The 22802-nt window shown below is 36.6% G+C and overlaps 1 protein-coding gene across 2 annotated transcripts; it reads left to right on the forward strand.

The window, feature by feature from the left end:
• The first annotated feature begins 12560 nt into the window (after window positions 1-12560).
• LOC130429090 (meprin A subunit beta-like) lies at window positions 12561-19493 on the forward strand. 2 transcript variants are annotated; one of them, XM_056757495.1, is made up of 15 exons: window positions 12561-12602; window positions 12726-12787; window positions 12917-12935; window positions 13614-13664; window positions 14651-14682; window positions 14767-14845; window positions 14925-15042; window positions 15173-15351; window positions 15435-15653; window positions 16513-16668; window positions 16768-16992; window positions 17377-17820; window positions 17935-18120; window positions 18220-18328; window positions 18964-19493. In XM_056757495.1, exons 2-15 carry the CDS (start codon window positions 12731-12733, stop codon window positions 19028-19030), a joined length of 1941 nt encoding a protein of 646 aa, XP_056613473.1. In that variant the 5' UTR covers window positions 12561-12602; window positions 12726-12730; the 3' UTR covers window positions 19031-19493. The 2 variants fall into 2 exon arrangements, with proteins under 2 accessions (XP_056613473.1, XP_056613548.1); XM_056757570.1 differs by having other exon boundaries at window positions 12585-12602; window positions 13623-13664.
• The last annotated feature ends 3309 nt before the right edge of the window (window positions 19494-22802 follow it).

Here is a 22802-nt window from a genome sequence, read left to right on the forward strand (position 1 = left end):
CCCAACATAACCAATCAAAATTCTACACTTATTCACCAGGGGCATGTTCAAGCTCAAACCGGTGCGCTACGTTTTGCTACAGTTTCCGGCAGAACGACATGTTTCCTGGAGATGCGTTTTCTCTTGTTTGGTGGGAGTGTCAAGAACGTCAGCCCAATCAGCAGCAACATCTATATAACCCACGCGGAATTAAAGAGATAGCTGGCACAATGGGTCCAAGTAAAGTCGTTCAAATGTGTCTTCTCCAGCTCGGTATACGCAACAATTGAAGATATTAGAAGAGATTTATTTTGCAGTATTCAACACGTATTTATACCAATTTCATCAGGCTCCAAATATTTTTCATAAAGAATGGCCATCTCTGCTGCCATAGTTTAACTCTTGCGTCATCACAACAGTGTGTTCAACGGCAAGTTTCAATTCTATACAGAGTGGAAAGCCAAAGACATCCTAGAGGACGTAGACGCTTGTTTAAAGATGTACTGTACAGGAGACTGCGATTATAAATATGGTTATGGCCAACAATGCAATTAGGATTTGAGAGATAAGAGAGCATATTCCCCCATATTCACCTTTTTAAATCCCATAGAGGAATTCTTCTCAGCCTGGCGCTGGAAAGTGTATGATCGCCAACCCTATGCCCGCATGGCGCTTTCCCATGCAATGGAGGACGCACGTGGGAACAAAGATGTTGCCTCTGTCCAAGGTTGGAAACACCATGCTAGGAGATACTTCCCTCGATGTTTGGCAAGAGAAAACAAATCTTGTGATATGGACGAAGTATTTTGGCCAGACCCAGCCTGGAGAAGAAATGAAACGTAGCCAAGCACTGGTGACTGCCTCCCACCAATTCCTGGTCTGCCCCCCGAGGACCCCACACAAAAGTTTGTGTTCTTTACTGTATTAGGAAGAATATGCTTTTGGTTTACATATTTTTATGGTTTTGTTGTATGCTACTGTATACAACAGTAATGTTTGGCCTAATAAATATTTTCTGTTTTTACATTGCATTGGTGTTTACAGAGTACTTGTTACCGCTCTCAACAGATTACTTTCAGTGTCGAACATTGTATTAAAATGTAGATATAAGCCAATGAAAGACCAAAGAGCTTTAGATTCAGAACAACAGTGTTTACATGGTATATCCAAACATTCACTTTTAATAAGTGTTTGCCATTTAATGCAAATGCTTCATGCTGACATGTGTTTATGGCATTTTGAATGCAGCATTACATTTTGAAGGAGATGTGAGGCATTTTGCATTTTGTGTGTGCAGTTTTGGGAATTGTGTGTAGAGTTTAGAAAAAAGGTGACATAGTTTTGAAAATGTCTGTAAGCAGTTGGAAAAAAACATAAGTATAACTACATAATGAAATGACTCTTCAGGGTTATATACATTCTAAAATATTTTTTAGTATGGAAACAATATGTTGTCTTTATACTGTTATGTCACATTCACTGTTTATCTTATACAATTTCATTGCACATATAAAATGATAGATTGATATGTATTTTAGGAAGGAGTCCCTCACCAAAGGTTCATCTGTTCCATCCCTCATTTCACATGTGTATGACAGAAGGCGTAAATAAAGACTACAGATGTGATTTATATACTGTATTTGCAAAACTTTTTGTATAATTTCAAGGAACGTTTTTAAGCAATCAAGAAAAACTGTAATAACCATATTTAAGAACTTAAGAACATATTTCTGAAATGGACAGCTATGTAGGCTACATGACCGCAGTAAATATATAGATTGCGTAAATAGCTTGCGCTTTGCCAGAGTGACCATACACAAAGAAAATATTTGTAACATGTTCAAAATACTTTCTGTAAAGTCACTTTGTTTATTGTTAATGCATGTATGCACTTATTTGTTATTTGATGGTGTTGTTGTTTGATGATGAAGCTCCTGTTTTTGAGCACGGACTGGCCAGTGCCCGGTAGGTCTGCGATGGACTGCTTTCTTGTCCCTCACCCAATTTTATTCCGCACCGATCCTCTCCTGCTGAGAATTCACTCTGTTCACCCTGGTCGTTGTCTGCATTGTATATACCTGTGTTTCTCCTATTATCTTTTTTGTGTTTGTTTACTTCTTCATCCGAGGGTTCCCCCCAAATCAATCTAACTTGCACTCTCTATTGTTATAAATATATTTACGTTTACTTAAACTAATTGTGTTATTAGAAAAAAATACAAAAGCAAAAAAGGCATTTTATGTTTAGAAGCAGTTGAGTTCCCCCTCCCCTGCCTCACAGTGGTTTGGGCCACTGCCTGCTGTCCCCGTTCATCTCACCTGCGCATTGCATAACACATTCAAGTCAGGTATGCGGCTCACTTCATCAGTGGTTGTTGAACTCCAGGAAGAAGGCTATTTTATTCACTTTAAATGAAGTGATTCTCTTTAATGTAGTTGATGCTTATTCAGTAATAAAAAAAATGCTGATTACCGATGTATTGTTCGATGATTCTGCTATGTTAGCAATTAAAACGTTACTCAGCTAGTTAACATTAGCAAGTTAACGTAAGCTTGTTAGGACGTCACACACTGCAACTAACACGCCAAAACCGTTTCCCATGCATTGTTTTATTTGTGGCGACCTGGCATGATGTGAACATCAGCCCTGATAGCACAATCCATCTGGCTTAGGTCTATCTGACGTCTGCATTTACATCTGCAAGACACCTGCAATACGTATCAGAGATGTCTGAACGTCTGTAATACGTCTGCTAAAGATCTGGAGATCTGCTGTGTAAAAACATCTGCTAAACATCTTAGAAAGAGCAGCATCTATTCATAAACATCTTACAGACATCTTCTAGATAGAGAACTATTAACAGTAGATAGAACTATTACATAGGCCTGTATCTGTAACATCATTGAAGAATATCAAGAAAATACCATTAAGGGCTGTGTAAAACTACTTTTACAATAGAAAAAGCTTTTAATGTATTGTACAATATTAAATATGTGCAAGCATGATAGGAAATATACAATAACATAAAAAGTGAGGTCCAGAATAGAATGGATGCATTACTTGTGTTCTGAATGTCTATTATGTCTAGTCTAGGGAATGTCTAGTATTCAGTCATGAAAAATAATTATATGCAACCCAGCAAGCCAGCTCATATAAACCAAGTGGTCAATAGCGAAATGAAAGGAGGCCATATACTGTATATACTGTATTTGAAACCACTCAACAAAAAAAAACACCAATAGGTGGCGCTAAAGCACGGTTCTGTTGAGATTACATGATGGGCTGATGTTCTACCTATTGTTTCAAAGCCACAAAAATATATTTAATATCCACACAACTTCTCTAATTAAAACAAATTGCTATGGTACTTATTGCAGGTAGGCTACATAAAAACAACTATTTAAAAATATTTTTTTCCCCTCTGTATTTTCCTCAATTTATTTGTCTCCACTGGCAGTTGCTTTCATGATATTTAATAAAATTATTTTTTACAAACTTGGTCACCCAAGCAGTGGCAGTGTTATAAATAGAAATATAGGTAAATATATGTGCTGTAGTTGGTTCCCGCTACATTTTAATATTTAAGTGACAACAACAATTTCTTGGCTTTAAATGATCACAATCCGCACACAAAACTGTAGCATAATATAATAATAGCATAATAATTTATTAAATGTGGTTGTGCATCTGAGGTAGTTTCTGCTCCGTTGTTCAGTTGTTCAGCCGGAAAATATAATCAAAATGAAACCGAGCTCTGGTGTATTCAGTCATCAGGTCTTCAATCAAGAGAAATGTAAAAACAGACCCGCTCTTATTTATAGCAGGTGATCAACAATACAGTAAGCTACAAAATGAACTGACATCATAACATAGGAAGTTCGTCAGTACAATAGACTTGAGAATAGATTAATATGATAACCTGCAGACATTATGAGTAAAAAAGCCTTGTTATTAACATGGTATTCTACAGACATTAATAGACATCTATCTATCTAAAGCCCAAAACACAAATGGCATATAAACTAAAGTACTGTCCTACATCAATTACATAACACTGTACATCCTCTTTTTAAGTGTGAATGTCTTCTACACTCATACCAGTCTTTTGTCTATGTGTCATGAATTGCGAGGGGGGAGAACCCAGATGCAGGAAGCACAGAATGGGTTAACAAAAGATGGATGTATTAAACAAAACAGGAACAAAACAAAAGCCCACAATGGGGTAGCAAGGATAGGACTAAATAATAATGTACCAAAACGAGAAAACAAAGACTTCCCACGTGGGGGCAAAAAACGAAACTAGAAAACAAATCGACACAACGTCTTACAAACAGACAAGAAACGATTATCCTCAGGCTCCAGTTTAAACACAACGTCTTACAAACGTTGACACAACGTCTTACAAACAGACCAGAAACGATCCTCAGGCTCCGGTATAAACAAGCGGTACAGCACATGACACAGTAAGACTACAAAACTAACTGGCACAGGACAATAGACATGAGGACTCTTTAAAGGGGACTAACACAGGATCATTAATAATAAAAGGTGTGGGTCATGAAACACTGCAGGAGGGCTAAACCAGATAACAAGGGGGGGGCATAGACGAGATCAGAGAGAATGCATGGCAGTTCATAACAATGTCATGTCTCTCTCTACACTAAACACATGGGATCTGCCATGATCCTGCCACTAGACTAGAAAACCATGACCAAGGTAGCAGGATCATGACACAATGAGGCCCACAGACCAGGTCCAACCAAGCCTGATGATCTTTCATGTACCACCGGGATATCGGAGGCCAACAGTCCCAGCTCGCCTAGTCCAATTTTTTGTTTTGCCTTTAAAAAAAATACTTTTTTAATTCAGTCATACTTTCATTTGACTTATGAATATAACTATTCCAAAGATGCAGAACCTTGAATATAATACACAATATCATAAGGAAATCTGACAGGCTTTTAAACACGTAAGCCTTCATTTCAAAAGCTAATGTATACTGTTGAATATTGCTTATCTCAAAAACTGTTTAGTGAGTGCAAATAGTAAAATAAGTGGTCCTCTGCAGTCTTTGTAAACAAATATTTTATTTGATTTGCCTCTCGGGAGATTGTATAATTCGCATACATGACAATACACTTTAATTACAAAGGTATATCTATTACTGGGAAACCAAATGCATGGTACATAATTCAAATAAGAAAGATAGACAGCTCCACACGCACGTTCTCCAGACGCATGGCAGACGCACGTTCTCCAGACGTTCCTACTAACAGACATAATCTACACGTTGATCTCTTACGTGACTTCACCGTGACGTCTGTAAAGATCAACAGCTACACTTTACTAACGTGTCTACATGACGTGATATATCCAAATGTAAACGTACACGCACGCTAACACGTTTATTATATGTCGTGCTTGTCAGTCTCATTCGCAAAAGAAACTATCCGAGTGCCATAGAAAACTACATCCAGTAGCGTATCCACGGGTGTGCCAGGGTCAGGAACGGATTATGACTTCAAAGGCCCCGGGGCCGGTTACCTTCAAGGGCCCCCCTCCCACAATTTTTCCATTCTTTCCCTTATCTGCGCATTCACAGTCATAGAAAGTGAAAATTAAGATGATAGTAAATATTAAAAGCGTTCTCGATCTGCGTCAAATGCCTGTGCTACACTTAAAGAATCTGTACAGTGTTTATAGAAGTCTAATATTTGCTACACAGCGAAAATCAACCATGGACCAAATTAAAATATATGAAAAACACGTCTTTAATTAACTGTCAAACATAGGCTCATAAATAAAAAAAGATTTCTCGCCATAAAATGCACCTGTGACACATGTAAACATCAAATCATCAAGCAGAAGATGTGCTGTAGTTTATTTAATAAGTTACATTTAATTGAATAAAATAAAGTAAAATAAAAACAAATGTTGTTACTATTTCATTGTACAGGGTATCCACAGGGGCCTTGTAAAGGCTATCGGACCCATATATTAAACAAAAAACATTTGTTTTCATTGTTGTTGGATTACTGTACCAAACTTTATGGCGCAACCTTGAAGACCTGGGCCCCCTCGGGCTTATGGTATGAAGGGCCCCTGGGCACTGGCCCCATTAGCACAGTCAGTAATCTGTCCCTGGCCAGGGTGTGACGGTGCCACCCATAAGTGGCAGCTGGCACACCTAAAAATAAATGCAGAAGTCTTAAGTTAACCCTTTGGCGCGTATATAAAATCAAACGATGTGATTAGAACATTTGGTGCTCTGGCTGCCAGAGACAGACTTACTCAATCCTCTCACATATCACAACTAAAATGAAAAATACGTAAAAGCAATACATCAGTCATACAGCTGCTGTTGTTCTGCGGTATTTCTGACACATGATAAGCATTTCCGCATCGCCATGGAAATATTAAAGTGATAACGTCCCGAACTTACTGTGTTTGTGCAACTGCTCAAACGAAAGTTGAATGCGGGTCACCTGTACCCATCCTTAATAGAAGTCTTAGACTCGTCTGATAAAGACGTTTTCCCCAACGTGAACAGTTTATTAGGCGTTTTCATCACACTGCCTGTTACAAGCTGTTCCGTGGAGTGTTTATTTTAATCAGTAAATCTAATCAAAACCAGCAACAGAGCAACTATGCTCACACAAGACTAAATAGCCTCTCATTGCTGATGTTTGAACGAGAGCTCACAGAAACACTGGACCCAGATGACATAATTGACGCATTCAAGGTGAGGCCACGCCATCTCCCCTTTGAGCCATTAAGGGGATGTTTATGTGTTATGGCGTTGTTGTTGTCGAATGTAATGAATAGTTGTATTTGATTTAATTTTCATATTTCATTTATATAAATATAAAATGTATATTGTTTGTGATGAGTGATAAGAGCAGTCTCTTCTTGCAAATGTTGAATCTGAAAAGTCAAAGTTTTATTTTTAAATTAAAAACAGTAGTAATAAAATCTATAGTAAGTTACTGGCAAAACTGCTGCAAAATTACACCACACAGTTTTACAGTGAAGGCGCCGATATCCATGTAAAGTTATCATCTAATATTAAATCCCCTAAAAAGTTTCTATCAGAGAAGTAAAGTTAAATCCTTTTATTGTCTACCTTTACAACAAACCTATTCATAAACGTAAACCATTTAACAAAATTAACATCATGTGCACTTTTTGAATCCGAGGCGTTATGTATGGTCTCACAGAAACAACAGTTTTCTAACCTCAGAATTAGGAAATGTGAGACAATGCATGAACTTCAGCTCTGTTTAATATCATGGGTTCTGTGAATCCTAAAACCAATTCCATTGTCTATGCGAAACATATAAATGTTATGTACTGACATGTGATTATTTGTGTATAATATGTTTATGTGTTGAGATAAATACAGATATGATATGATGCATAGAGAGGACCTGGAGGAAAATGGGCCGCTCAAATCATCAGGTACATCACTGTTTTAAACAACTTTATGGTGGTTCATATTCGATGCTGATGCTGCTCTCTATCACCATGATCGATGGTAGAGTGCTTATTGGCCTAAAACAACTTACTAAAACATCACTGATTCTTGAGATAACGAACAAAACAAATTTGAGTTTATTCTGCATTAATGTAAGGGATATTTTTAAGTAAAAAAGTGATTTTCTAATGTTTTTATTGTGTATTAACTTTAATTGCATAGTCCAACAAGCACAATATTTTTATATAAAAATAAAAGATCTAAAAATATTGTAACCGTTCTCAGATGATTGACGATGCCACAGGGGTAAAGTGAAAGGTTTAATAATCCAAAAAGGTGAACTCAGGAACAAAATAGGGAAACATCCAAGGGAAAAAAAATAACAACCAACAAACATCCACAGGAACAAAATACAATACTCCAACAGGTTAATACCATCACAGAACAAGTGGTACGCCACTAGAATGAGAAATGTACATCTGGATCAGACACAAAACACTGGGGAAAGACAGAACACTAACAGTGTCCGTTTGATGAGGTGCAGGTGAAAGTCATTAGCATTCGGGTGAGTGCAAGGCATTATGGGGGATGTAGTTCGTGAGTAATTTATAAAAAACGAATTAATTCAAAATCCAGTAGTAGCTGAATCTTTTTGTTGAATGGCATCCGAAAAAAAGCACAAAGATACAAACTCGAGTGTATTTAATGTTCAGATGAGAGATGAAGTGTAATTGTGATGTGTGCAGTGATGGATGAGAGTTGGTTCAACAATTGACCGGTCATGGACATGAAGATTCTGAAGCCGACCAGAAGACAAATCTCCTCGGGCGTAAAGGTGGTGACCCTAACATCTACAGACCTAAAGGACTCGACCACAAATACTAAACTAAAGATCAACCCAACTGTATCCAACATATTTTAGTGGATTGTTTGCATTATATTTGTTTTGCCTTATACTTTTGACATATTGATGTAAAGAATATGAAACAAACACTGAAAGGGATTAAGACCAATGCACACCGCACAGATACCTACCAACAAACACAGACTGTCGTTGTTTGATGGATCAGTGTGATACCCTGTCTGTTGCCGTTTTCACCCGACTGAACATGCTCAATCGGGTTTGTTGGGTCTTGGATTGTCTGAGCAGTGTGGTATAATTATCTGACAAACCTAAACAATCTCTGACGTAATCTGCTGAATGTTGCCAAGCCGGTTAGGCGAGTCCCTTGCAAAGATTATTAGTACATTTGTTAGATATCTTATGTTTTTTGTAGCAAAATCTTCATTAATTTGTTGTTACCATGTTGTACTGAACCTTTCCATCCACTATATAGCGCATACAGGCACTGGCTTTGCCTCAGGACTACCGGACCATGCAGACGATGAAAACTAACTTTTCAACGCTTTAAACGTAAAGAACAGAAAGGACACAGCATGTTTTTTTTTTGCAATAATAGTACCTTATTATAGACAGGCATGTAAAATAAATAAAAGTGAGAATTAAAATGCCTACTTTAAGATGTATTGCTTTGAGAACTTGATCTTATCGGAATAATTGCTGAGCATCCGATGCGGAAAAACTAATTAAGAAGTATTGGTTATTGTAATTGTGTTAGCTAGCGCATTAAAGTGGCAGTCCGCAAGTTCTTTTGAGTAAAAGTTTGTTAAAACCAATTATTGAGCAAGTACACGAAAGAACGGGGTTTAAAACTGTGTCATTACTCTTGCTTGATTCACCACCTATAGCTTGTAATAACGGTTTGTAATTTGCTATGTCGGGTCGACTATCCCGGAAATCCTTATATGGTGTCTTTCGTCACATTTTTACGTGTACATTTAACGTGTACTCACAACTGCTGGATAGGATTTCACACAACGTTTAGTATTATTTATGGCGGCGATAAGTACTTTAACTTATAAACGCCAAGCAGTGTTGACATCTGGGGATTCATCAGTGGTGAAAAACAAGAAAGAACGACAGTTAAGAAACAGGGAATGTGCGAAAACAAGAATTAATTTTGGCAAGCCAATTTCAGGTGGCAGTCCGGTTTCCTCCCCTGGTCCAAATGCATGGTAGGTTGATTGGCATCTCTGGAAAAATTGTCCGTAGGGTGTGAGTGCGTGAGTGAATGAGTGAGTGTGTGTGCCCTGCGATGGGTTGGCACTCCATCAGGGTGTATCCTGCCTTGATGCCCGATGACTCCTGAGATAGATGCAGGCTCCCCGTGACCCGAGGTAGTTCGGATAAGCGGTAGAAAATGGAATGGAATGGAATTTCAGGTGGCGGGAACTCTGTGATCTGAAAGGATTGTAAAGGGATGCAGACATCGCTTTATTTCTTCTGAACAGATAACGTTATTATGACATATCAATATTCAATAGATAACAGAAAACCGTTGCGTACTTGTTTTGTTAACACAGGCAACGTTAACATTACAGTTTCATCGGTTGTTCTTTCTCTTTTTGTTATGTTCATTATGATAAATGTAATTTAAGAACTTACGTTATTCGAACGGGATTTGTATTATCTGAAGACCTCATGTGATTTTTGACCTTCACACATCTGTATTTCATGTGGCGCGAATTAGCACGGTCAAGTGAAGCCTGTGATCTAAATAAAATTTACGGACTAATATCCCGGATATGATGACAAGGCTTTGCATGTAGTATATATAGTTGTATGTTGTATAATGATTTATGACCGTGCCTGTCAGCATTTGAGACCCGTGTTCGGGAGTTTCCATGAGAAATAACAAAATGACCCGAAATAATATCCAAACACTTCAACACAGCCTCCATTTGCGCTATTTGTGTCTGTTTATGTACAGTATTTGTTTCGTGTTATACAATCTGCCATGTTATCTGTGTTTATTATGCGCTACTGATGTACAGTGAAAATTGTCACCGCTGCACTGTCACACGCCACGACTCAAACATCAGAAACATCCGCGCAGCTGAGCAGTGCCGAATCACAACTCACGTAAAGAAATACCTCCACACATCACCTGCAGTAGCAATTACAAACCAAAATGGCGACAAACGGGCCAATCCTACCGACCGCCACTTTAATGTTAACACATTCAAAATTCGAATGTAAGCCAATCCTGGCTCGCTGTGTGACTGGTCCACCACTCAAGAACCTCCATCTCTCGTCACGGTGATGGGATTTATTTAGGCTTCAAACACAGGAGGTACACGTAACGGTCTCATGTTTTTGGTGTAGATTTTGTTTTGAGTAATATTCATTAAATATGTAGATTTTATCATGTGATTAATGTAATCACGACCTCACATAAATATGTCTTCTGTATTAAGTAATGTGTAATTGAGGAAGGTCAGGTTTGACCAAAACATTATTTTAATTTCTTGTCAATTTTGATTTATATTTATTGTCCATAATCTTTATTAGCTGGTAATAAGTCTAAAAATGAAGAATCTCAATCATTAAAATGGAAATAGTATTCAGCATGTCAAACTGGTTGTTTTAATGACGGGTTAAAGAAGAGTAATGACTTCAACAGAACATCACAAACAAGTATTTAATCTCTCTCTTGACCGCTTCTGTACATACTTGTAACAAACTTTAATCATGTGAATGAGTTTTTCTGGTTTAACAACTAAAAGAAACAAAAGACTTAGTTTGTTTGTAAGGTGTCCTCCCCACTGTATGTCTTTGCTTTCTTGTGATTTTGAAGGTCTGGTAACACCTAAAAAAAAACTAATGTTATGTCAATCACATTTATACACTGCCTCCGATATTTCTGTCTGTCATGAATCAATTCCGACCAGGTTTGATTTTCTGCATTTTACGCATCAGTAGCGAGCATTTTGAGAGGTGTTTTGATTCAGAGCCACCATACAAGCGAGCGTCAAAATCCAGATTGCTGTCAGAATCCACTTCGTCTCGCAGCACAATGTACTGTATGAGAAACAAAGTGTGGATTACAAAAACAGAATATACTGTATATAGATAAGAGAGTGTCGCAAGTGATTGCAGAACAGCTAAATAACAAGATAATATGAACTGATTTTCTAGCCACGGTTCCAAGCGCAAGAAAACCATACCTCGAGTTTCGGGGTTCCTGTGACTGTTTGTGGTGTCCGTCAGTCTGTTTGGGTCAAAATCCCATACTGTAACCTACCTATCAACCATTAAAACTGTAAGTCCTATGTAGTATGAGTGGGAGTAGTATGAATACATTTCAGACATACTGCATTCGCCATATTATTGTCATATGACTCATATGCTCTGTGACATATGACGTATTATCAGCAACCCGTACGTAGGCGTTGATAGTCATGAGAAACTAATTTATTGTTACTATACACTACTGCTTATATACATACAATTTATTTGCAATCTCTATGATCATTCTGTATTTCTATAAAAAAAGCTTTAACAAGAGGTGTAATATTGTAGTGTTTTTGTCTCATCTGGTCGTCTTTTCTCTTAGGCTATTTGCATTCCACCGGTTCCTTGTCAAAACAGAGAGGCGTAATGCCACGATTATTATTATAATAATTATACTATTATTTGTCAGAAATGAGTGAACGACAATCAAAACACGCATCATGCAATAATCCAAAATTTGAAGTCTTTTAATGAAACAGGGAAAACATGGAAAACTGAGATTAACACACATGATGTCACAGTTGTACTCCGTTTTGTTTTGTTTTTGCCTTCTGTTTCTGATGTCCTTAGTAAATTAGTCCCTCACCTGATTCAGATTCACTTGATTGCGTTTCCCAATGTATTTAAGCCCTGTGTGTTCCTCAGTTCCGTGTCTGCTATTGTTTTGTTGGTGTGTGACTGTGTTCCTGTGGAGACATTAAACCCTGTGTGGTTTATACTCCGTTGTCTAGCGCAAAGTAAAACATGACTATTTACTGGCGGTGAAAGTTTTTTTTCTGGCGGCTCATGTAGAAGTTTTAATAATAAATTGGATGGCATTATCATATGTATTCTAGTGTATCATAATTCAATACAAATTAGCCCACATTTCTCTCTTAGACAAGGAGTGGCCTAAGAGACTGAGTCAGATTAAAAAAAAGAGAGTGACAACTACAAAAGAACTCCAATACAGGAAGAGATTTTAGTTTGCACTTTACTTGTCAAAGTGGGTGATTGCAGATCAGGTTTTTGCAGGTAATTATGTTTCATAGAAATTGAGTAGATCCTTTATTTTAAATGTCTGAGTTTAAAATAAGAAGTAAAATAATGATGATGTTAACATGAGTAAACATGAAACTGAATGAATATGATTTACAGTCAAAATGATTTTGAGGGCTTGTGTTCTGCTGAGCTTGGCTTTTTGCCCTGCATCATTGATGGTGAGTTAATACTAATTTAATAACAATAATACAATACAAACCTATGTGATATTTAGAAAAATTCAGAAGTGGTCCGTGTGTGCGTGTGTACATAATGATGATTAAAATATTTATCATTTGTTTACTCAGCCTTCACCAGATGTAATTGGTGAGTACAGCTCCAATAAGTCACTGAGATGTATTGTTGAGTTACGTTTCAACTGAGTAAACAGTACAATGTACAATGAATTATCATGTTTTGACGACATATTATTTAGCATGAGAAAATGCTATGATGCATCTGAGCAAAATATGTTCTAAGAACATCTCAGCCTGATCTCACAGGAATTCGTAACTATTTACTTGGTATATGCTAATCTGCAAGAACTCGAATGTTGTGATTTGTACAAAAACATATGATTTTCCGAAAAATAAATAATGAAGCCCATCTCTTAAACTCAACCGTCACGGACTTGAAAGCCAATCGTATTAAAACGTATGAAAAAGATTGTACAGATTCATATGAAATGGTTACGAGATTATATTAATTATTTGCATCATGTTATGAAAATGTTTCTTCTAAATGTTTTTTAAACATTTCACTAACAATGTAAGAATAACATTTTACACCAATGTTTTTGTAGTGTTTTTAGAACATTAAAACGCTCTTTAAATGCAACAAGAGCATTTTTTTTAAACATTGAGAGAACTTATCAAGAATGCTGACCATAGTTTTGAGACCGTTCCCAGTAGGCTGGGTTGGAGCAGTGATGTTTTACTTTTTCTTCTGTGGTATTTTCTGAATACGACATAATGTACATTATTCTTTATCTTTTCTGTTAATGAGGAACTGAAGTCAGGATTGAGGAACTGAAGGACATTTCTGAGATAAACAAAGGTAACGCCACTGTATTACATCAAGAAGTTAATTAAAGGGCAAGTAGCATTAGATCATGAAAATGACATTTCATGCAGTGTGTTATGTTGCCGTGTTTGAAAGCAGCCTGCCAAGATGCAAGTCCTAAGGTGAATAAAGTTATTGGCTTGTAAAAAAAAGGGAGTGGACTCTGAATCACGCAAACGAGACGTGTCTCTTACCACTGCGTATCTACGTCACTAGATATAGTCCCCGACTACGTTTTGCTGGGACTGCCGTGAAAACTTCACACTCTCCTCCCCAAAACACTGTCACTCGTTTGTGATGTGTGTGCCGTCTGAAACCTGTGTTCTACTTTGTGAAACTAAGTGCGTCTCACTTAAACTACCAAAGGAAGAACTTCTGAGGCAACAATGGCTACCAATTCATTTTCAAATGACACCAAAGGAGTATAACCCCAGCGTTTTGCTGTGCGCGCGTCATTTCACCAAAGATTGCTTCAATAATTCAATAAAAGCTAATGCTTTTAACGCTAATGTTGACATGTACCGGTATTTCTGGGGTATTATAGTTTGTTAATCTAGCTATGAACTCGGCTAATTTAAGTGTTAAATGTATTATTGTCAATCTACTATCGTCTTTGGATGTTTCTTCGTCAGACTCGGGCTCAAACTGGTAAGGTAAAATCCCTGCCATCTCTATCTATACACTTATATAATATATAACCTGTAAACTGTAATGATGGTAGGCATTCCAATTGCAACACATGATGAACGCTGTAACAAATTCAAGGAATGGTAAGAAGGAGGCGGGAACTGGCATGAAAAAAAATCTAGGCCTGGTTCTCTCTCGTCGTACACTACGGTCACTCGTCCTTTTATGCTTCCGATCTCCTCAAAATTTCTGATTTCAGCTCAAACCAGTGTGTCTTATGCATCTCTTGTTTTTAAAATCATGTTACACAATGCATAAGGATGTTTAAAATTAACACCTGTTTATGAAATTAGGTTTAAATCTTCTGGAGGGAGACATCATGGTGGTGAGTTTCAGTATAAGAAAGTTATAAAATAAATGTAAACATTAAAAAATTATAATAGTCCTATTAAATCTCTCCGCTTCAAAGTCAAGGGAAAAGAGTTCAATTCTTGGAAATCAATCCCTGTGGAAAATCCCTGTGCCCTACGTGCTGAATTCAAATCTGAGTATGAAATGAATTGGAAATATTTTTGAATATATGTGATTTTCATCTTCCAACATGATGTATTTTCATTGAGGTTATAGGTATGAACTATAGAGGAGTTATACTGAGGGCATTTGAGCAGTTCAGACTCAAATCGTGTATTGACTTTAAGCCCAGGACAACAGAAGATTTTTACATTTCTGTGGAGAAGGATGAGGGGTATATACTGTATTTGCATTTACTAATCCATATATTCATCATAAGTTTATTTAGAATACAGAACATCTGAGTACATAAACATACACAATACGCAGCTATATATATCTAGATATTCTCAATGATTTTTCAGGTGCTGGTCATATGTTGGCCGATTAAATTCCCGGGGTCAGGCTCTATCTATTGGAAACGGCTGTGGATTTCTATCGATCGTTGAGCACGAGTTTCTTCATGCGCTGGGATTTTTCCACGAGCAATCAAGATATGACAGAGATAATTATGTGACAATAAAATATGAAAACATCATAAAAGGTTGCTCTGTAACTTTTCACATTTTATGAATGTCACTCATGTATTGATAACCAGCCTTCTAACATCGTGGTCTTTCTTTTCAGGTTTTGCGAGCAATTTCAATAAAGTCACTGAGAGTATGAGTAGTGTTCAAAGCACCCCGTATGACTACTTGTCTGTGATGCATTACGGTAAACAATATTTCAGCAACGGTAAGGGGTCCACAATCATCACCAAACAGCCTGAGTTTCAAGATTTGATTGGTCAGCGTATAGAAATGAGTGAATACGATGCTTTTGAGCTCAATGGGCTCTATAAATGCAGTAAGTATTTTTCCTGTATTATATTGTATTTATGTAAAATAAATACCATCAGGGCTTTTGGAGTGCACTATTAAAAATATAGGAGCTAAAAAAGTTATTCACAACTGAACATTTCAGTCAAAAGTTCCTAAAATAACCATTTATTTTCTAACCATTAATGGACTGTAGAACTGCAAAGAACATTTTGTGCAACTGAATGTGTCTTGGAATGTTAAAGGTTTTTTATGAAACCACACGGTTCGGTAAAAAAATATTTTTGGATCTTTTATGTCCAATATAAACTAAATAAATCATTCCCAGAAAATGTGATCATTGCTTTACCATGTGTCCAAAAGTTTACCTGTCAAAATGTGGCCGATAGAGCTGACAACTATTTATTATTAAATTTAAAGCAAAAAATGGGAAAGTAGAGTTTTTAAACTTGGGTCTGAGATCCCCAGGGGCTTTAAAGGAGTTACAGAGGGTCCACAGAATTATAAAAAAAAGGTTTAACAACACAAAAGACAGTTATTAATATATTAAATTTAATTGAAGAACTATTAAAATAGTTATAAAAAGATACAATTGTATATTATAATATTTTCTTATAAAATGTAAAAAAATGTAGACACAAAAATACTGTTAATATTTTTGTGATAATGTAGGCATAACCGTAAACGTATTCTATAATGATACATTTTCATAGACTTATAATACTTCTCTCCTTTTGGTGTGATGCTTTATTTAAGCTTATTTGTCCCAAAAGTGTTACGTTTTTCGATGCATCATTTAAAAAGTAGTTACAAAAAAAATGTTTTGTGAAATTCCGAATAAAATCAAGAAATGTGTTTACGCGTTATAAATTTTGTTTGTGCTACAGACTCATCCACCTCATTCCTGAGCCGCTGCAGTTTTGATGACGCATCCCTTTGTCAGATGCAGGTCTGTTCCACAGTTAAACATGGATGGCGGACAGTGAGTTCAGTCGACGGAGTCAACGTGACCGACCACACCTACTTGGGCAAAGAGTCGAAGGGTGAGATTTGAGTTTTTTGAAATATGTATTACTGGAAAATGATGTTATCGTTTTCTTGTTCCTCCCCACCCATGGCATTTTTTCTTCTGTCACGTGCAGGAAAGTCTCTTTTCATGCACTTCAGTGCCGAGGGCAGAAATGAGAGCGACTCGGCTCGACTGGAGAGCACTAAAATGACCCCGACCAGAGATTGCAAAATTCAATGCCTGCAGTTCTATTACTATCACAGCGGCAGTGAGTTTGACCAGCTCAACATCTGGATCAGGGAATATCAGGACAAATCAGACAACAGAGGAACTTCGAAAATTATGGATCAGATCACAGGTTAGTAAAGTGACCTATTTGTCAGATATGGTGACCCATAACCAAAATGTCTTCATTTAACCCATCCAGTGAGTAGTGAACACACATACACCCATGGGCAGCTATCACTGCAGCACCCAGAGAGCGGGGCAAAGGTGCCTTGCCCTTGAGAATCGAACAGGCAACCTTCTGGTCAAGAGTCCGACTCACTAACCATTAGGCCACGACTGCACCGTTTTATGCACTGCTCACATTATTGAACAATGTGGCATAGAGAGGCGGTGATACATTATGAATGTAGTCTCAACCAAAATAGACAGTCATTAAACACCTTCTTTTCTGTTAAAAAGATCCTTTGACCAAGTTGTTATATCCTCAAAAATTCCTTCTTCCAATTTTCTGCAGGACCCCCTGATAACCACTGGCGGCTGCACCATGTGCCGCTAAATGCCAAGAACGACTTCAAGCTCGAGTTTGAGGCTCGTAAAAATGCTGGGAAGTCCAGCGGAGGATTTTCGTTGGACGATATCAATGTTTCACAGGCCGAGTGCCCCCAAATATGGCAGATAAGGAATTTTGAGAAGCTCATGATCGACGCACGGATTGGTTCTTACGTATACAGTCCGCTGTACTACTCTAGCGAAGGTTATCGCTATCAGGTTTTATTGAGAAATATGGCCAATTACTACACTATGTCTTTTCGTCTGGTATCCGGTGCGTTCGATGGGCAGCTGCAGTGGCCCTGTCCGTGGAGGCAAGTGACCTTTCAGATTTTCGATCAGAATCCAAACATGCAAAAGCGCATGTCTTATGAGGAAAGCATCACCACTGACCCGACTTTGACTTCAGGTGAGACCTTACTTTTATTTAAGCGAATATTGGCCAACTACTGAAAAACAAGTAAACCAGGTTTATAGATGGTGGGAAACTAGCTAAATATAAAAAACATGTTTTTTAATACAGGTGGCAGGTATGTCTGGGACAATCCTCGATTGAGTGGAAATCAAACCATTATTGGCAATGAGAGTGTATTTGCGGGTCCTCGCGTGAACATCAACAATGATCAGGATATCAACAATGAATTCCTCTTAAGAAAAAACTTTGAGTTCATCAAAGGTGGTGATGTCATCGTTCTCATTAGCATGCAAGGTAAGTTTTGATATGTATGTCTCAGAATAAAGGTTGGATTTAAAGGCACCTTAATGGATTAAAAGGAAACTGAGCTCTACTACAATCACTTTGTCTTAGATATCTCAGGGCTTCTTCAGACAAATTCTGTAGCATGCCCAACAGTGAACGTGAAAAATATCAAAGCTACTCGTAGTGAAAGTGACAAACAGGGACCATGTTTTTCCAGGTAAACATCCATTTATGCATCTTTTAATAAACAGCAATGTAAACAGTAAACCTTTAGACATCTATTTTGACAGTTAGTACTACTTATATAGAATAACATAATATTGATACACAATAGAGTAGTAAAAAAAACTGAAATATTCTTGCAGCTGGGGCGGCAGAAATATTTTCTAAATTAACAGTTTTTTGTCTGTAAAAAACAAAAAATTCTCCTGTTTTTACTGTAAATTTGACGTATTTCAAAAACAGTATTTTTTTACAGTGTACGACTACAAATTTAGTTTGGTTACACCAGTGTACATCGACAACAATACTTTGTATTATAATACCAATAACACCACGTCATATACTGCTTAATGTAAGCTGCCTTTACAACAATGAATGAAATAAAATTGATGATTAAAATGCAACATTTAAAACTGAATGAAATTAAGTTTTCATTAACTTAATTTTTCCCTAGAACTTTAACGTCAGTACTGCTATTATATATATTTTTAATTACATACACAAAACATGCAACCAAAACTGCATTCAAAAATATATATAAAAATATGTACAATTAAATGGTTTTCTAGAAAACCCACTCTTTAGACAGTGTTTTGTATTATTAACCATTTTCCTCACATCTGTTTATAGTTCCAATCTTCTGTCCTCTATGATCTCCATGCCGGGTTTGTGCCTTTTGCTGCTGAGCTTTTTGTGAGATAAACTGTTGTTACCAGCCTTGACTTTGCAAGAAATCATAAACAAAGCTTGGTGCAGTCTTTTCTATTCATTCTCTATATTGCTTATACCTACATGTGGGGTCGTGGGGTCAGCTTGGGGCTCCTTTTGTTGTATGATTGCTTTATAGCACCTTGCTTCTTAATATATTGGTGTTTAGTTAAATAAATGTTTTATCTTAACATTGCCTCAATATTACTGGATGCCATTAGGGGAAACGTTGAAAAAAAGCTCCAAATAACAGTGTTAAAATGTATTCGTGTATATTATTAAACTTTTTACAAACATAAATATTGTCTTAAAGTGTACACACTCATGAGCTTTATGTTGAGTTTAGGAATGACAGCTACACTGTAAGTACATCTGTGAATAGGACTGGACATACTGAATTGATAAAAAGTTATTTTACTTATTTGTTTTTAATAGTTAATGATGTCCTGGCAGAGAAGTACGACACCGTCTATTATTTGAGCTCTTACTTCTATAACCGCAGTCTAAAACCATAATAACCACAAATTTACCATGTCCTCTTCGCAGTTACCATAGTTTATCCATGTTTTTTGTTTAAAAGCTATTGCAATACAAATTGTAATTGATCCAATAATAAATGAATTGGTCAAGAGCTCAACATACAAGGGCTGCTTTCCGATTGTTCATTGCAATTCTATAGAACCAATCAATTGAAAAGATTCAAGAAATGGACATTGCGGTGTCTTAATAGCTATAAATAAAGTCGTGGAATGTCCTTATTGTGTATGCTGTACACTTTAGCTAAACTTCCACTGGATGTGGGAAGGAAAACTACGTTTTGACATCCAATTTTAAGTTTTACAAAGATCAATATTTGAAAAGGATCCATGTTTGCCAAGACAAAGATAAATCAATTGAGCAGTAGAAACAATTTTATTTTTACTACAAAACAATGTACTAAATCAACACTAAAAGGTGCTTAAGCATCTATGGCTTTCATTAACAGTTGAACTGTATAATTTTTATGTGTTTTACAGTCGGAAGACAAAATAGACACAGTAAACTTTTGGTAAGTCAGACAAAACATCTGCTTTAGTTCATATTTTACTTACAAGCATGCAAAGGTTGAAATATATCCCATGCATATGTAAAAAATAGTTATTCTTTACCTCTAAATAACAATTGTCTTTGTTGTTTGATGAGGGTGAGCATGGCCATGTGGAGGTCTTTCGTTATTTAAATGCATATGTGGCAAAAATCTACGGGTCCTGGTGGAATCTCTGCTTTTTGTTATAAACTTGTGCTGATGAACTTACACCAGCATTCTGTCCAATTTTTCAGAGATCTTAAGACATGCATACTATTCCTTCATTGTGGAAAAAATCCATAATCATGCCGGTTCCCAAGAAAAAGTGCCAAGTTGATAACTGTGATTTTAGACCTATAGCTCAAACATTATGAAATGTCTGAAAGACTAGTAGTAAATGTTTTGAAAGAGGAGGATAAATTATCACTTGACCCATTTCAGTTTGCTTATAAGGCCAGAGGAGGGACTGAGGATGCCATTAAGTGCATTTCTCATTTGGTAAATAGACACCTAGAGGATACCCAAGCATACGTGCGTTTACTTTTTATAGATTTTAGTTCAGCATTTAATACACTCCACACTAGGATATAAACCAATAAACTGATAGAACTGAAAGTGAACCCCTTCTCTATTAAATGCTTTTATTCACCTTTAACTAATCGTACAGTAAGGGTAAATGATTGTCCCTCTGAGGTGAAAATCACCAATAAGGGGACACCGCAGGTGTGTTAGCTCACCCATTCTGTTTACGATATATAACAATGAGTGTGTCTCAGTTCAGGATAATAATTTTTTTATTACATTTTCTGATGATACAGCAATACTGAGTTTACTGCATACTGCTGTGGGGGATTACGGTCCTGATTAACCTAATGAACAGGTTACATCACATAAACACTTGGGTGTCTACATGGACAATTTGTTGAGTTGGTCTTTTCATGTCAACAATCTTTGTTCTAGACTGCAGCAGAGGTTATGCTTTTTGCGAAGGTTAAAGGTATTTGGGGTAAATCAGACGATTTTATTTTAAGTTTGATAAGATATGGTGTAACAGCATGGTATGGAAATCTGACTGTCACATCTAAATCAAAACTTGCTACGCCACTGCAGCAAGACCAATCCCCCTACACTGACCTGCATGCGCCAGGTTGATGGTCCCAAGCCTGGTTTTTGTGGCAATTTCCACTTCACAGCACCATAACCCTCAGCTGTCATGGGCGCCATGCTAGTGGTCCCATATCTGGTGGTCCCGGAGGTCCCGTTCCAGCAGTTCCTGAGGTCCTGGAGTCAACTCTACCTGCACTGAATAAAGTGAAATGACTGTGCCATTTATTTAAAGTGCATTGTTACATTGGTCAAATTGAAATTCATTGATTCTGTTTGTCTAGTTTAGTATGGCGAATAGCAAATTAAACTCCATCCATCCATCCATCCATTTTCTACCGCTTATCCGAACTACCTCGGGTCACGGGGAGCCTGCGCCTATCTCAGGAGTCTTTGGGCATCAAGGCAGGATCAAATTAAACTCCCCTTGGACAAAATGAAAAGAAAACACCTTGAATGTTGTTGTATATTGATTAATCATGTGTTGTGTAAAGTTGTAACATTGCTGAAGTTTTCAGTTCCCAGCATGCTTTGCATGGGACTAGATAATGAGAGAAAAAAATGTCAACATAAAGTTTTTTTAATTCATTTTGATAAGGATGAGAATAGGACGGCACTTCCCAAATAGTAAGAGAGCAGATAAATCAATGTTTTGAATCAATCTTTGAATCAATGTTATCTTTGAGGATGCACAATTATATTGATTCAATGTATATAACATCAACATATCAACTACTTTTCATCAACTTGCTTGCCCTCAAAGACTGGTGTTTTCTACCAAAAAATGTTAAATGAAATCAAGATAAATAAACTACTTAATAAGGCAAACTAACTTATGTTGACACAACTAAACTGATTTAGCCTATCTTGAACAAAATTATTTGTGTTAAAACTTGCTTCAATTAAATACTATTATTTTTTTTGTCAATTAGAACCTTATAAATGAATATTGCCTGTAATAAAATGACAGGTTTTAGTAATTTATTCAACAGTAAAACGCACATGGATTTAATAAAGTGTAGGTTTTCAATTACCATTGAGTAAAAAAAGTAAAGTCTGAAACAAGCTTTGTGGGTTGAAAATACCTATTTATAAATGTATAAGATAAAGCAATGTAAGTCACTTTGGATAAAAGCGTCTGCCAAATGCATAAATGTAAATGTAAACAAAATCATTTAAGAAAAAACTATAAACTTGACTAAAGTTTGTTCAAAGTTTTATTTCTTTTCAGAGAAACTCAACACAAATTTTCTTGAACGAAAGCAAATAATTGAAGAAAAACTAGTCAAATTGCCTGTAACAGAGTATTTTTTAAGTTTCATTGCCTAGTTTCATATTTGAGTCTTAAATACAATTTGAGTCCTTAAAGACAAAATCACACCTGTTGTGATTTTCGCAAAGACCAATCGCAAAAATAATACTTTCTACATATACTTTCTTTTTATATTTATGATTTGCTGACAGGCGTTACGTGCAGATATATCTTTATTGATTGGCTAGTTTGCATGAATTTGTTTGATTTTGTTAAAAGACATGTGATCCGGACATTTCCATGCTAACATCTTTAAGAAATACGATTGTCAATATTAAA

Source organism: Triplophysa dalaica, chromosome 1 (genome assembly GCF_015846415.1).
Source record: "Triplophysa dalaica isolate WHDGS20190420 chromosome 1, ASM1584641v1, whole genome shotgun sequence".
Classification (NCBI taxonomy): Eukaryota; Metazoa; Chordata; class Actinopteri; order Cypriniformes; family Nemacheilidae; genus Triplophysa; species Triplophysa dalaica.